The sequence below is a fragment of the Notolepis coatsorum genome, assembly GCF_963971535.1.
Source record: "Notolepis coatsorum genome assembly, chromosome: 4".
Classification (NCBI taxonomy): domain Eukaryota; kingdom Metazoa; phylum Chordata; class Actinopteri; order Aulopiformes; family Paralepididae; genus Notolepis; species Notolepis coatsorum.
In genome coordinates, this window is record NC_140168.1 from 60,219,384 (window position 1) to 60,237,158 (window position 17,775).

Consider the following 17,775-nt stretch of genomic DNA (forward strand, 5'->3'; position numbering starts at 1 on the left):
AGCAGAAAAGATCATTGATGCGCGAAACGTTGTATTTTTATTTTGTTGCATTAAGGTAAGACAATGGTTAATCATATTGGATGCCTTCATTTGAACAATTAATTTGCACTAGATAGATAGATAGATAGATAGATAGATAGATAGATAGATAGATAGATAGATAGATAGATAGATAGATAGATAGATAGATAGATAGATAGATAGATAGATAGATAGCTAGATAGCTAGCTAGCTAGATAGATAGATAGATAGATAGATAGATAGATAGATAGATAGATAGATAGATAGATAGATAGATAGATAGATAGATAGATAGATAGATAGATAGATAGATAGATAGATAGATAGATAGATAGCTAGCTAGCTAGCTAGATAGATAGATAGATAGATAGATAGATAGATAGATAGATAGATAGATAGATAGATAGATAGATAGATAGATAGATAGATAGATAGATAGATAGATAGATAGATAGATAGATAGATAGATAGATAGATAGATAGATCGATCGATCGATCGATCGATAGATCGATAGATAGATAGATAGATAGATAGATAGATAGATAGATAGATAGATAGATAGATAGATAGATAGATAGATAGATAGATAGATAGATAGATAGATAGATAGATAGATAGATAGATAGATAGATAGATAGATAGATAGATAGATAGATAGATAGATAGATAGATAGATAGATAGATAGATAGATAGATAGATAGATAGATAGATAGTGATATGGTATAATACGCCGCCCGGCCAAAGTAAGCCTTAGCCTAATGATATATATTGAACACCAATGATTTCCTAGTATATCATCATCATAAAATAAAGTAAAACAAACTCTATCTATGCCCCCCCCCCCCCCCCATAATAACTCGAACCTGTGTGTGTGTGTGTGTGTGTGTGTGTGTGTGTGTGTGTGTGTGTGTGTGTGTGTGTGTGTGTGTGTGTGTGTGTGTGTGTGTGTGCGTGCGTGTGTCAGTGTGTGTGTATGTGTGTATGTATGTGTGTGTGTTTGTTTTATTTATATTCCCCGAGTCCGACGCGCACTATATGCCTCTGTAGGCGCTCGGGATTCATCAATCCCACCCATTCCGTTCGGCGCTCGCTCCCGCATCACCGACACACACAACATTCTCTCATCCGCCGCCGCCGAGGCGAGATAAAACGATCACTATAAAAACACTGCTTTAAAAAGTAGAAGCAACTCTTTTATTACGGCGACGGGGAGGCATCTTTTCGAAGGCACGTCGCCCACGCGTAACAAAGGTCGGCTACTGAGCTGTAGCCAATGGTGGGATGATAGCGTTCGGCTTCCGGAAGAGCAGGTTCAAATTAACTATTATCGAGGATACATGAGAGGCTGATGAACAGACTATATGCAGCTTGTATTCCCTGCAAAGGCACGGGTGGGGGGTGATTTTGACTGAAATGACTATTGCTTTTCCACTTTCTCTCGAGGATTCCGCCGCGAACGGGCTCTCCAGCAACAGGGGGGGAATGAAAAAATAAACAACAACGACATTTTGCATTGTTGTGACGATGCCCCCACCACACCAGTCGGTGAGAAGAAGTCAGATCTCTTTATCGTAACCTGGCGCAGAGTAAACAACCAAAACGCAATTTTGAAACACAACAAAGGACGTTTATTTTGAAAATGAAAATGAGCTCGGCCGGGTTTCAATGCGTTTTAACCCACGACGAGCGCTGGCACTATCATCAACTCTCCGACAACAATGCACAGCCTACTGCGGTGGTTGAATGCTTCGACCAATATTTCTCAGATGTTACCTGTGCTCCTTGCTCGACGACTGTTCATGTCCAAAGACGACCAGGCTGCGTTCATGTGCAGTAGGCCTACTTGGCATACATAATACAGAACGCCAACATTCCGCGGGTCTACGACCCACCGCAGCAGCCGCCGAGCAGCGCTCCACTTTTCAGGACCACGGACAGCGACAATGACACGGTTGCGCAAGAAAGCTTTCATTGCGCTTTTCTTGTTTACTCTGTTTATTTTCGGTACAATGATGGGCCTCAGGGCACTGAAACCGAGTGATGGCTTTTCAGACCTGGCTCCCGGGATGGAGTTCGCGGGGGAGAGATCATCCGAAAGAAGGCGACCGGAACCGAAAGACCCGGCGGTGTCACCGGGGGGCCAGTCCCACTTGGCCGGCAGTGACACCAAGGTGGTCTTCACCAAATCCGACCGCGACTACAGTATATTCTACGACGTGCACATATTTTATTATCTGTGGTACGGCTCGCCGAAGATGGACAATAAATATATACATTGGGACCACGTTTTGGTGCCACATTGGGACCCTAAGATCGCCGCCAGCCACGCTCAAGGAAGGCACACGCCTCCCGAGGACATCGCATCAAGTTTTTACCCAGAGTTGGGGCCGTACAGCTCCAGAGACCCTGCTGTGCTCGAGTCACACATGTCTCAGATAGAAGCAGCGGCAGCAGGTAAGATCACAGTACCACCGTGTTGAACACCAAGAAGTATAACCCACAACAACATTCTCTAATGTTGCTTCTTCGCTTCTCTCTGGTCTGCAAATGAAAACGGATAGGCTACTTATTGACCTTCGTGTCAGTCTCACCAACATCATTGTAGGGTCGGGATACACAAATGTTATGTATCAACTATACCAAGTACTGAACTGACCCAATCCATTAGGCTACATACCTATGATCAGTGTAGTATGGATATGGCTAGGCTAACCAGCGACTTCGGGTTATTGAGAAGCGCTATATAAATTAAATGAATTATTATTATTATTATTATTAAAGATGGTTGAGTTTATCCATGCTTCTCCATTAGAGAGATCTGCATGCTTCTATGTGCCAAAATGCAAAAAGTCAAGTGGCTTTTGCTTTGATTTCTGACATGCAACCCATCACTTTGGGTATCAGATTTGAGTATGGGGGGTATTCTCAGATCTGCTCAGATCTGATATCCTGTTTTATAGTGATGCACCAATATTGCTACTGGTATCAAATGGTGGAAACAGCCTGGCTAAAAGCCAGCAGCCTACCCGTACTGGAGAATTTCCCCGAAGGCCAATATGAAGAAGAGCCACGTGCAACACGTCACAAATCAAAGCAAGTTGCATAATACATGTAGAAGCACGATATATTTATCTTACGCAGGGAAGAAAAGGTTATGTCTTCATAATTTCTTCTGCAACGACCCCAACCCAATAGTCTACACCTGCACTGTTTGGTAAAATTAATAATTTTCAATTAATCTGATTGTTATCAACCTATACATAACGTTTATGACTCAGACTCGGTGGGAAAAGTGATATGATGCAGATCCAGCATGACATCCAACATCGTTGCATCCTAGTAAAAACAACAGACTATAACTCCACAGCGGTCTTCATGTATCAGACTTCACCCTCCCTCTGTGTGTGTGTGTGGCATATCTGTAGGGGTGCTGGTGCTGTCCTGGTACCCCCCTGGGGTGGCTGACAACCACGGGGAGCCCGTCGAGGATCTGGTGCCCACCGTCATGGACTCCGCCCACAGGCACAGCATCAAGGTAACTGGTGAGACAACGGGTATGTCTTTTAATTTCTGGTGCTTTTCCTGAATGAATGGCTGCCGGTGATTGTGTGGTGCTCTTTTTGCACCTTTTGCACCCTTTGCAGTGTCAGATTCTCCCCACAGTGTAATGCAGGCAGTTACGTGGTTCCTGAAAAGTACTTCAACCCCCCTCCCCCAACACACACACACACACACACACACACACACACACACACACACACACACACACACACACACACACACACACACACACACACACACACACACACACACACACACACAGAAAACAGAAAAGCCTGTTTTAAAGCTGTTTCACCCATCCACCTTGTGCATTATTGATTGGATACAAGGAAACCACATCTTTGCAACAGCAAAGCGGATGTCACCCCCCTATCCGTATGTCTCAGAATAGTCTCAAATAATGGACAGGGAAGACATCGGAGACAGTCGTTTTGTTCCGCTACAGGACCTATAAGCGTGAACAGCGATTTGCGTTGCCGCAGAGGGGGAAAAAAACATGACTCTGTGCCAACAAAGCATGTCTGTACATCACAGCTGCTGGTGGAAGAGAGGGTCACACACACACGTGCTGCAGGTGTAAGAGACAGGTCTGAGTCTGAGCTGTAAAAAGAAAAACGGTAAATGTCTGACGGCAATACTTACTGTCAAATTACAGTAAAATCTAATACATGTACAGATTACAACCTTTATTTAATGGTTCATATTTTGGTCAAAAGTTATTTACTGTATTTTTATGGCATGACTTAAAAAGTAGAAAAGCAAAAGTAGGCTAATCTGTAAAATAATACAGTGAATTTCCCATGAACATTTATTTTCTTTTTACAGTGATGAGCTGAGACTGTAAATTAATTGGACTGAAATGCCCCGCCCCCTACCCACCCCCACCCCCCTCCTCCATCCCTCTCCATCCCATCCTGTGATAAGGAAGACTTCAGGGGTCAGGGATAAGAACGCAGTCGGGGATGAAAACGCAGTGCTGATAAAAACGGGTCTCTCTCTACCATCTCCACCAGTGAGACTCGTCATATAACATTCTGTAACTCATGGCTGAGCAGAGGCTTAATGCTACAGTGTTCCAACCAGCGTACCGAAGCTCATGCACAGAAAATAGAGGTTCAGGTGTCTGTGTGTGTGTGTGCTAGGGATGTAAAGGTGTATTGTTTTAAGGGATAATGCAGTATAAAGCAACCGCGGTTCTGAACCGTAAGCCTTTCCCTATAATATCGTGCCCACGGTATCAATTTATGTTGCTCCACTACAATGGAGGGTTATCTGTCCACAGCTCCGCTACGTGAGCCAGGGGAAAGAATTAAATCACACTTCAAGTTGCTAACATTATTAAACTGCACTAAATTACATTGGCATTAATATACATTATTAAACTGCACTAGATTACAAGATTGTTGTGTGTATTTTCTGTCTTTAATGCAAAATAAACGATCCCATGTTGCACTGCAGGGCACTGGAACATTAAACTTATACCTTTTTGTGTATGTGTGTGTGTGTGTGTGTGTGTGTGTGCGTGCGTGTGTGTGGGGGGGGGGGGGGGGTAGTTCCTTTCCTCTGTGGTCCTTGGGGAATGTCATATGTGTGTCTCTGTCCTGATTTCTGATTCATATATAGTGCTTCCCCAGCCTACAGGGCCATACATGAAAAGACACACACACACACACACACACACACACACACACACACACACACACACACACACACACACACACACACACACACACACACACACACACACACACACACACACACACACACACACACACACACTTCTTTGACATTCAATTGTATATGGATGTAGAATCTTCGGCATGGCCCATAGATTTCAACAGACAGTCCTTCTTCGCCTCATAGCAATGCGTTTCCCTGGGAACTCGTGAGTGAACCAGATTACAGCCTTACTTCCTTCATCTCTCACTTTGACGCGTGTTAGAACAAAGATGCAGCCTCTCTCTCACTGAAAAACGTACAGGTTAAATCGTTCCCTGTACTCTCAGGCAATGGGTTTTCTCCACATTTGCATATGTTACTGATAACTGCATAACACAACATTACCTCGGGTTGGTGTTTTCATAAACTGGATACAAAACAAGACACACACACACACACACACACACACACACACACACACACACACACACACACACACACACACACACACACACACACACACACACACAAACGTAGTATGTCCTACCAGTTCCATATATATAATAGAACTCGTTCTGTCCAATGTCCTCATTCATGGCTACATTAGCTACTGTCCTCTCGGGAATGCAGATATGACAATCTCTCCACATCACGGAAAACGTTGGATGATCTCGAGCGAACAAGTCACTTGTCATCCTCCTCCCTGTGGGCTTTACTCAGCTCGACGAGGGGACAGATTGAACTGCATCTTACCTCGACAGGCCTTGCATGATATTCCACCCAGCCGAGACGACTGACAGCCCAAGCCCCCCCCCCCCCCTCCCTCTCTGTTACCAAACACTGCCTGGTTGCCATGGAAACCGTTTATGAAGACCTTGCAAGCCCTTTTTTGAGTGGGTGTTCGGCTCTCTCTCTCTCTCTCTCTCTCTCTCTCTCTCTCTCTCTCTCTCTCTCTCTCTCTCTCTCTCTCTCTCTCTCTCTCTCTCTCACACACTCTCTCTCTCCCACCCACCCACAATTTTCCACGGCTCAACACAGTGTTATCAATGTCGCGTTCGTTTTGTCATCCTGCTCAGCGCCCATGGCAGACTTAGGGAGAGAGAGGACATATCCATCACTCAGCCCCTGCCAGGGTATACAGTATGTATGCTCCTCGGTCAAGGGCAATGGCAGGAGGTACCTGCAGCACCATAACAAATTAATAGATAAATTAATGAAAAAGACATGCATGCTAGGTAACTCCTGACATTACCCCAAGGCACTGGCACCAGGCCACGTGAGCGGATCGGCGCGGGCGAGAAATCCGCTCTTCGCTCTTTAAAGATTTAAAGCTTGGTCCGCTCCGCTAATCGCTCATGTTGACCCCGCCCCCAAGTTGCTCTCCGCTCGCTCACTGCTCACTTTGAATCGAGCGCTCCCCGCGCTACATCGCTCGGCAGATTTTTTTTTTGGAGCATGGTGTAAATTAGCTCGAACTACAACAGTCTACACCCCCTGGGCCCCTTAACAATTGTTTGTATTGAGCCGCATTGTAATTGTACCCATTCTTCAATGTTAAATAACGTTGTTTATCCATTCACTAGCTCTATTAAGCGATGATAGCTAGCCTAGCCACAATGCTATGGTCGCTGCCATTAACGTTAGCATGTAAGCTAACGACAACAACAATGGCGTCAAAACTTTTTCTAACAGGATGTGAGTGACAAAGCCTGAACAGGATATCACAGGTTCACCCTTCTCATTGGTTGAAAATGGCCTTCATGTTTGTACATCGCCATCTGTTGCTTTGGCATTGTACTACATGTATATTACATCAGTGTTAAACCACTGTGAGCGGCCTGGAGTGGATTGGAGCGGAGGAGAACTCTCCCTCCTGACGTCGCGCCGACCCATTTTAAAACCCACTCCTCGCTCACGCCAAAACCGCCCGCTCCGCTCCCCGCGCCGCTCACGCGCCGCGCCGCTCACGTGCACTGACTGGCACTCCCTTACAAAAAAAAGTAATCATGGTAGTTTGATGGTAGTTTAAATTCTACTAAGGTATGATGATAGGATATGATATGTTCATTTATAATGCGCCCCCCAGTGTGTGTGTGTGTGTGTGTGTGTGTGTGTGTGTGTGTGTGTGTGTGTGTGTGTGTGTGTGTGTGTGTGTGTGTGTGTGTGTGTGTGTGTGTGTGTGTGTGTGTGTGTGTGTGGTGGCTGGGGGGGGGGGGGGCAGTAAGTGTTCTTTTAATGTTGTTGAAGTTATATTGAGCAGAACCCCAACATAACTTCCGAGACACTGCGTCAGTGAAATAGGCCTCAAGTTTGGAGACGGAAAGAGAATCTGCTGAGAAATGATGACAACAACAACAGGCGGTGTCCTTGGCTCGAATGAAGCCCGCAGGGGAGGGGGAACATCTACTCCACTACTTCTCTTCTCCTCCTTCCTCTCCTCCACCTCCACCTCCTTAGTCGGGCCCCCTCCTCCCCGTCTGCTCCATTTTCCAGGACTCGTCCGCATCCTCCCGGCTAAACTCGGCTTCCGTCTGCCACTGCTCTACTATATCCTTCTATATTTGTACCAGCCGGTAGGACCTGGTGCTGACTGCATTCTGGTGGAGGACCTGTGGCTCTTAGGGGCCAAGGCCCCCTCCCAGTGGAAATCTATTTATAGACGATCCACCTGATAGTGGTCTGGAGGACTTGTAGCTCTTAGGGACCAAGACACCCTCATGAAGAAGAGAAGAAGTTGCCTTTGAGAACCAATGGTTCTCGAGCCGTAACGGCACATGGGGCAGGAGCCTATCTCCTGTTTCCGTAGCGTGAGGCAGCTTGATGTACAAGTACACCCCTTGGACATGACGCTAGTATGTCGCAAGGACTTCCCCCCAAACCAACCCTTGATGCTTTTCACTCACTCACTCATCCTGACAGGATCGATAAGCCTCACTTTGATTGGTGCCGGAAATAAGCCTTTTTCTGGAAGGACTCTCACTTGAGTGTGTTGTATTTGAGTTTCTGTGCACACAGCACACACACACACACACACAAACACACACACACAATCCCCCAAGGAACAAGCGCCTGGATTTGTCGTTGGAACAGAGTCGGCATGCCACTTCAATGAGCGGTTTGGATTTCACAGATGGCACCGCCAAAGAATTAGCGAGGTCCACACACCACCAATTAAATGTAAGCGCGCACAGCGGTGTCTTCGTACAGTGGTTCTGGTTCTCGACTAGCATGCCGCTGCTCACCGCTGTGCCTTTTGAAGTTGGTTTCCGATGTGAATTGAGATTTTGCTGAGAGTCTATATCAAATAAAAACATGTCAGAATATAATAGTACTTTTCGGAACAAAAGTAAACCAGTTTTGTGTGCCGCAGCATCGGATGGGTTGAGAACCACTGGTCTTCTTAACATGCAAACAAGTAGGCTGAAATATATCGTAACATACAAACTGAATGCTCATTATAATTCCTCCAAGGTTATGTGCATTCATGTGTATGTCATGTGCTCTCTTCATGCGTGTTTAAGTAACTTTGCATCTCACTGTATTCCCACAGGTGGCATTTCACATGCAGCCATACAAAGGCAGGACTGACCAGAGCATGCATGAAAACATCAAGTACATAATTGACAAGTAGGTTGGCCCTTTTGTGCATACAACACCACCACCAGCCACCCCCTTCCTCTCCCTCAGTCTCTAGAGTCTAGACTATATCCCTCCCCCTTCCTCTTCATCAGTCTCTAGACTCTATCACTGTCCCTTCCTCTTCATCAGTCTCTAGACTAGGCTTGGGCCGTATCATTTTTTTCATACACGTTGACATTAGGGCCATTCTTTCAACCTAAAAGTGCACTTTCTTCAACCTCGAACCTAAATTCCTTAGCAACCCGTGTTACCAAGTGAACAAATCACAGAACGGTAGCCAGTTAGCAGGTATCAACGTTAGCTCCCGGAATGGTAGCCAGTTAGTTAGCACCATCCAGGTATCAACGTTAGCTCCCGGAACGGTAGCCAGTTAGTTAGCACCATCCAGGTATCAACGTTAGCTCCCGGAACGGTAGCCAGTTAGTTAGCACCAGCCAGGTATCAACGTTAGCTCCCGGAACGGTAGCCAGTTAGCCCGCACCATCCAGGTATCAACGTTAGCTCCCGGAACGGTAGACAGTTAGCCCGCACCATCCAGGTATCAACGTTAGCTCCCGGAACGGTAGCCAGTTAGTTAGCACCAGCCAGGTATCAACGTTAGCTCCCGGAACGATAGCCACGTAACCCTCTGCTGGCACGTGCTGTGCACTACAATCAACTCCGTGTCAGTGTAATAGCAGTCTGTGACGTCACGGTATTGAGAATCATACCGACGGGATCTCGAAATATCCTGGTATACCGTAATACCGTCATACCGCCCAAGCCTACTCTAGACTCTTATCACTCCCCCTTCCTCTCCCTCAGTCTCTAGACTCTATCCCTCCCCCTTCCTCTCCCTCAGTCTCTAGACTATCCCTCCCCCTTCCTCTTCATCAGTCTCTAGACTCTATTACATTCCCCTTCCTCTTCATCAGTCTCTAGACTCTATCATTGTACCTTCCTCTCCCCCAGTCTCTCTCCCAGATTCGATCACTCCCCCTTCCTCTTCATCAGTCTCTAGACTCTATCATTGTCCCTTCCTCTCCCTCAGTCTCTAGACTCTATCATTGTCCCTTCCTCTCCCTCGGTCTCTAGACTATATCATTGTCCCTTCCTCTCCCTCAGTCTCTAGACTCTATCATTGTCCCTTCCTCTCCCTCAGTCTCTAGACTCTATCATTGTCCCTTCCTCTCCCTCAGTCTCTCCCAGATTCTATCACTCTCCCTTCCTCTCCCTCAGTCTCTAGACTCTATCATTGTCCCTTCCTCTCCCTCAGTCTCTAGACTCTATCATTGTCCCTTCCTCTTCATCAGTCTCTAGACTCTATCACACTCCCCCTTCCTCTTCATCAGTCTCTAGACTCTATCACAATCCCCTTCCTCTTCATCAGTCTCTAGACTCTATCATTGTCCCTTCCTATACCCCAAGTTTATCACCCAGATTCAATCACTCTCCCTTCCTCTCCCTTAGTCTCTAGACTCTATCATTGTCCCTTCCTCTCCCTCAGTCTCTCCCAGATTCTATCACTCTCTCTTCCTCTCCCTCAGTCTCTAGACTCTATCATTGTCCCTTCCTCTCCCTCAGTCTCTAGACTATCATTGTCCCTTCCTCTCCCTCAGTCTCTAGACTATCATTGTCCCTTCCTCTCCCTCAGTCTCTAGATTCTATCACTCTCCCTTCCTCTCCCTCAGTCTCTAGATCTAGACTCTATCACTCTCCCTTCCTCTCCCTCAGTCTCCCAGATTATATCACTCTCCCTTCCTCTCCATCCATACACTCTATCATTGTCCCTTCCGCTCCTTCAGTCTCTCCCAGATTCTATCATTGTCCCTTCCTCTCCCTCAGTCTCTCCCAGATTATATCACTGTCCCTTCCTCTCCATCAGCCTATACACTCTATCACTCTCCCTTCCTCTCCCTCAGTCTCTCTCCCAGATTCTATCACTCTCCCTTCCTCTCCCTCAGTCTCTAGACTCTATCACTCTCCCTTCCTCTCCCTCAGTCTCTAGACTCTATCATTGTCCCTTCCTCTCCCTCAGTCTCTAGACTCTATTATTGTCCCTTCCTCTCCCTCAGTCTCTCCCAGATTCTATCACTCTCCCTTCCTCTCCATCAGCCTATACACTATATCACTGTCCCTTCCCCTCCCCCAGTCTCTTTCCCAGACTCTATCACTCTTACTCTCTGAGCAATAAAGACTTTCCTCTCATCTACTAAGGGGCAGCGCCCCGCTCTCCATATCAATGTCTGCTGCCATTAGAAGCTGGAGATCATGGTGAAACGTGAACCCTTCTAGGGTCTGAGAGAGGCACAGTTAGTTAAATATAGATGCCTCTCCTTGTGATCTATTCATAATGGAACAGCAGGTAGCCTGAGCTCTGGCTGGATTCCTTTCTGTGTAGTATGCTAAGTTTTGCCCATATAGCCTCAAAGGAAATACCAATAACTGGCAGAGCTATAGGTCACGATGAGCCAGAGTGAAGGTTTTCTTTATGGGGCCACATCTTTTCATCTGAATGTTGATACTGTCAATGCTGTAACCATTTTAAATAGTCTTTAAGGAACTATATACCCCCCCCCATCATCATTATGGGACCGGGTGCCGTTGCACTCTACTTTGTACTACATCTACAGCCCCGGAGATAGGCTGCGAGACAAAGGGTTGACAGTCCCATTTGTTCATGTAGCTAGTGTGATCTGTCAAAAGAATGAAATGCACTTTGCGGGTCTCATGAATAGCAATGTGCAATGGTTACAGGGATAATAGATTGGAGTTAAAGAAAAGTCCTCAGCTACCGTGTGCCTTGGGTTTAATGCATTTTCCGGGCTAGATGTTACTGCCAATATTTAGAAAAACCAACTGTGCTGGCCATCTGCACGAAAATAATGAGAGAGAGAGAGTGAGAGAGAGTGAAACACAGAAAGGACGATGCATTTACTCTGCCATACAGCTCCTGTCACTGCCTTGCTTTTGAAAGTAGCAGTACAATTGTTCTAAAACAGTATTCATTGCAGCCTACATCTGGCACAGAGCCAGCTAGTGGATTTCCAAATGTTTTCAGGGACCATTGTTCTATAACAAATTTAAAACTTGCTCAAAGAAAACCCTCCCTTTCATCATTATTTTGTCCCCCCTCCCTCCCAGGTACGGCCACCACGACGCCTTCTACAGATTCCGCTCCGGCACAGGGCGGGTCCTCCCCCTGTTCTACGTCTACGACTCCTACCTGACGCCGTCGGAGTCCTGGGCGGAGCTCCTGACCGCCAAGGGCTCCCACAGCGTCCGCGGCACGCCGTATGACGGCGTCTTCGTCGCCCTCCTCGTGGAGGAACGCCACAAGCACGACATCCTGGCCGGGGGCTTCGACGGCATGTACACCTACTTCGCCTCCAACGGCTTCTCCTTCGGCTCGTCCCACCAGAACTGGAAGGCGGTCAAGGCCTTCTGCGACGGCAACAACCTGCTCTTCGTGCCCAGCGTAGGCCCCGGCTACGTGGACACGGCCGTGCGCCCCTGGAACAACCACAACACGCGGAACCGCGTCAACGGACGCTACTACGAGACGTCGCTGCAGGCGGCGCTGGCCGTCCGGCCCGAGATTGTCACCGTCACGTCCTTCAACGAGTGGCACGAGGGCACGCAGATCGAGCGAGCCGTGCCCCGGAAGACGGTGACCCGCCTGTACCTGGACTACCAGCCCAACGGGCCGGACCTCTACCTGGAGCTGACGCGCCGGTGGGCCGAGCACTTCAACAAGGAGAAGGACAAGTGGCTGATGTGACCTGTGTGGCTTTTTGTGTCTTATGTAGTTACGGCCGTGAACGCGGAGGCGTTGAGACTATCAGCTCCTGCTTTTTTTCTACTCTCCTGTTGCTATTCCCTTTTTGTGTGCTACCCCCAGCCCCCACCCCCCAGCCCCCAGCCCCCACCCTCTCTCCGCTCTTGATCCAGAACATTCCAGATTACGCTTCTCTCCCCCCCGTGGACTTTTTAATGGCCACTAATGCTTTTTTTGTACAGGAATAATAATGTTGGTTGAAGTTACGAGGTCATTACGATGGACAGGTGATATTGAGGTCCAAATGCAAATGAAAAAAAAACGGAGACATCCTCAAAAATGAAGTCGTTATCGTGCCTGTGTAACTCAGCTCTGCTTAAGCATAGGTGTATTTTCTGATTCTAAACAACCTATTCTTCTGTATTTCTCTCCGATGATGAAAATTAAAAAAGGTTATTTGTCTGTTTAACGTTCCAAGAATCAATGAGGTGTTTGGGAGAGAGGCACGGGTGAGACGGAGTAATTTTAACACTTTAACTGCCGAAAACGCCAGAACTCGTCATTCCCCGCCATGCTCAAGTTGCCGAGGACGCCGTAACTCGTCTTTGATATCAATATTTCAAAAATCTGTGATCGAAATCATATTTCCGTTCTGGAGCCTTGACACACAGTGCTGATCTCCTCTCAACCCTCTAGCGGTTCAAGAGCGCCATCTGGTGGCCGATCGGCAGATCGAAACCGGATATCAACCTTTGAACCGGCAGGACTCACTCCATACTCCATAATGTTAGAGAGACTCTGTCTTCACACAGTGAACATCGATCGGTGGAAATAACTCGAAAAAACAACATGATTTGGACGTATATACTATTATACAACCTGGAAATAGATCGGGCATTTCAACATCCCATAATCGAAAACGGTCTACTCCACGCTGATCGCCCAACGGCCCGAGGAGACTGGGGTGAGTTTTAGCGTGTAGTATTACCGTGTTCGATATAAACTGCTATGATGAACATATGACCCAAATTAGATGAATGGTATAACGTTGCCCACGGAATTATAAACGCCCCCTCGCCCATCCGGTCAACATCAGATGACGTGTAGTAAATTCTAGAAGTACGTCCAGTTGAAATTTTTTATCTCGCACAGATTCCTACCAAACTGTATTTGATCATCAATATAATGCATTTGGGGCTATAAATCACGTTCTGGAGAAAGCTGCAGAAAGAGATGAAAACATACTTATACTTTAGACCATATTTTAGTATGAATATGTGAATGAAAAAGTTTAACGTTGCTACACCATGAACAATACATATAGGACATTGAATGGGCCCTAATAATGGCAATCTAGCAATAGAATTTAAAAAGTTATAGCCCAAAGAAGGGGAACTTCTCCATGTTAAATAGAGCTGGCAAGGGATGGTATATCATGAATTTAACCTTGGGCAATCAAAGTGTTAAGACAGACTCTGTTTTGGATTATGTATCCTGTCCGTTGATAGTCCTGTGAACAGTAAAGCTGTGTTAATTTTGTAGAAGAAATGTATGAAAAATAAGTGACAAAAACAAATCAATGAATGACATTGAATCACCAAAAACTAGATTAAATAAGTTGGTTATTCTCAGCTATTTGCCCCTTTTTGTTGATGTTTACTCTAGCTACTGGTGGAAGCCACTAAATGTTCACTATTTTGAGAAAGAAGCATTTATCACAGATATTATGAACATGGTTAGCTCTATATAGGCTATATGCCACTTGGCTATTATGCTACTAGTCACTAGACTTGGTTTTCACATTATATAGACACATCTCTTGTTTGTAAACACAATGTGTTTGAGCCCATCAGTAATACCCACTGACGTCACGTGACGTGCCCCCTACCTGCGTTGAGCTGCAGTGCTAAAAAAGTACAACTGGAGTACTCTATGAAGAAACTGGCACTCCCCTGTCTAAAGGTTGTTTCAAACTAGAACGGCTGGATGTAATCTTGCCAAATCAGCATGGCTGTGAATGTGAGTCTTTCACCTTTTACTTATCTAGCTTTGGAATGGATTGATTCCTATAATGGAATGGATTGTTTAGATCGCTAGCATGACTAACAAATGCAAATATATCTGCCCCATTGTTCTGACCCGGATTATGTTCCTTTTTTGCCTCACATGATAGATGAAGTCATCTCATGACCCCCTGGGGGGATCCCATCCCCAGGTTCAGATCCAATGGCCTAGATCAGGGGTTCCCAAATTTTTTCAGCTCGAGACCCAAAAGAGAAATTTGGTGTTTCCCCGGGACCCAAACTTACAAAAATACATCATGAATTGCCATAACATACATTTATAAACTACTGATAAAGAACACAACAAACCATGAATTTCAAATGTATATCAAATGTATTTAATTATAAAAGTACATCACAGCAATAATCAGTGTAATGTTAAGTTGCTCACCACCTCATAACATATGTACATAACATTTTGTAACACTTTTAAATGAACAAACATGTTCTACTCTCCTTTCTATTTATCACCCCTTTTTCAACTCTCCATTTCTTACCCCCTCCCTCCGTCCATCAACCTTAAACCCCAACATTGAGCAACATTCTGATTAATTTGTACTGACTTATTAAAAAATTCTACTGACCTGACATCATGCTAGAAGGGGTATAATATTTAATCTATGGCACAATGAAATCTAATGAGAGGTTTCAACCAGCAGATCTATTCTGGGCTTGGTTTTTTGAAAGTGCTATTCTGAGGTCATGCTGAGCATTTAGTCTGTTTCTGTATTTGTTTTTCAGGTATGCTAGAATAGAAAACCCAGATTCACATAAGTATGTGGTGCCAAACTGAATCAACACATCTACAGCTTTTTTTATTAAAAAAAAAGAAAGATGTATTGGCGACCCAATAAAAACGGGTCCGGGTCGCAACCCTAAGTTTGGGAAACGCTGGCCTAGATAACGAACTAAATTCTGATCAAAAGGACAATATAACGAGGCATTAAAATAGTATTGACTAACTGTGAAGAAATACTGAACTGAATTATGAAAAAGTTAATAAATGAAATAAACATTTCAGTAAAAAAAACTAATGCTGCCAAAATGAACATTACAGAACAGTTGTACAACATGTCTAGATCATCACTACCATGGGCTTTACTTTCACTTCCCTTTGGCTTCAGCAAAGTCCACCATGCCAGGCAGTGGGCAGTGCAGCACATCAACAGTGATAAAACAACCAGTAGCTATAGCGACTCAGCCGCCCAGCAGCTCTGGCTTCAGCTCTGAGGTCAATTAGAAATCACTGGGGCAATGCTGATCCCAGGGGACAGTCCAATGCTACGCTTAAATGACTCGGCGCCCTCCTCTGACAAAGGCCCTGGACGACACATTAGCACGAAGACGACTGTCTGCTGATGCACAGAACGTTGCGCCCTACTGTACCACTGCTCCGAAACCCAGCGCACCTCATCTTCGCTGATCTTCGGTTTCAGGTGACAGACGTGCTCTTACCGGCTCAGGATGTCAACCGTTTGAAGGGCAGTCTACTGTGAGAGACAGAAATAGAAGGAGACAAAAGATTGTCGGGTTCTTTTTTAGAACACACTTGCTTGAATCCTGCCTCTCACAAACACACTTTACATGCATTTCTTCTATCAAGATATCAGACCTACACGATAACGCAGCTTAAATTGTTTGCCTCCTTCCACTTTGAGGCAACTTGTGTACTGTAAGAACAAAATTGGGCAAGGGAAAGAGATGCCCCTAAACAAGGCTTTGAGTGAAAAGGAAGTTGAACTGGATACAACTTAACTTAACCCTATCCCCCGTTCAGATGCACTTAACACCCATTATTTCCATATGTGAGGAAAGCTCGTCCATGATCTCCCAAAGCCAGAAATCAGGGAAGAAGAAGAAGAAGAAGAAGAAGAAGAAGAAGAAGAAGAAGAAGAAGAAGAAGAAGAAGAAGAAGAAGAAGAAGAAGAAGAAGAAGAAGAAGAAGAAGAAGAAGAAGAAGAAGAAGAAGAAGAAGAAGACTCAAACGTGTGATCAGGTATAACGTCTGGAGCTGCTCCATTATCATTGAATAGGAGACAGATTTGAAGGACCCACAGAACATTTATAAAAAATGTTATCTTTACACAAATTAGCATTATTTTATTGATTTATTTTATTTAGATATTGATTGAAAAAGTGTGTTTTTAGTCGATACAGTCCAGCAATGAGGACTTTGTAGACTCAACCACTAAATTACCTACTTATTGTGTGTGTGGTTGAGTCTACATACTCCTCATTATTTCAGATGATCCAAAAACCTTAAAGCTAGTGCACCTTTAAATCCTAGGCCACTGACTGATACTCACGCTGACTGAAATAATAATTCTCATTCAGGACTCGGGGCTTCTTTCAATTATCAGAATGGCTTCTTCCCTCCACAGGATTTCCGTTATGCAAATCCGCTCCATCATTTTCAGTTGTCATCCTCTGACATATGAGCCATTCTTTCACAGCTGAGTGGCGTCTCATTTCACCGTCGGCCAAAAAGACAATTAATTTGGCGTGTGCGCCGTGGTGTCGCGGTCCACAGCCTCCCAGCAGCAGCCCACTGCAAACCTCACACATGGTTCAGACTGGAAATAGCTCAACTGAAAATGGTTCTGCATTGGCAGGTGATAAGAGCACGCAAATCAAAGTGTTTTTCACCAATCACGTTGCAGGATGAATGAGTCCGCCACCCCCTGCAGGACTATGAAACATGAGTGTGTCAGGACCCATGTAGGAAGGCATGAAAGGTCAGGGAAGGGGAAAATACAACCGAAGTAGTGTTCCATAGAAAAACTATGCTTATTATACTTTGTTAATGGTAAACATGGCCACACTCAGGGATGTGCACAGGTAGGGGCTATTGTTGCCCGGGCAACAGTCTGTTTACTCTGATCGGCTGAGTTGCCCCCCTGGAGAGCTTTTTTTTCTTCTTTTTTTAGCAAGCAGCTCTGCTGCAAATACAGGGAGGGGCAAGAAGGCACAGTGACACTGCCGCACCCCCTGGTGCCCCACGGTTCAAAAACGTTGAACTCACACTCCTATTGCCTCTTTTCCATTGCATGGTACCTACTGTACTCGACTCTAC

At 45.5% G+C, this 17,775-nt stretch overlaps 1 protein-coding gene across 1 annotated transcript; it reads left to right on the forward strand.

Annotated features, from left to right (window-relative positions):
* Window positions 1-1,957: 1,957 nt before the first annotated feature.
* Window positions 1,958-12,642, forward strand: maneal (mannosidase endo-alpha like; the record flags this gene model as incomplete). Its single annotated transcript, XM_084312901.1, has 4 exons — window positions 1,958-2,477; window positions 3,449-3,558; window positions 8,794-8,870; window positions 12,006-12,642. The coding sequence occupies exons 1-4, from the start codon at window positions 1,967-1,969 to the stop codon at window positions 12,640-12,642; spliced, it is 1,335 nt and encodes a 444-aa protein (XP_084169027.1). The 5' UTR covers window positions 1,958-1,966.
* Between the last annotated feature and the right edge of the window lie 5,133 nt (window positions 12,643-17,775).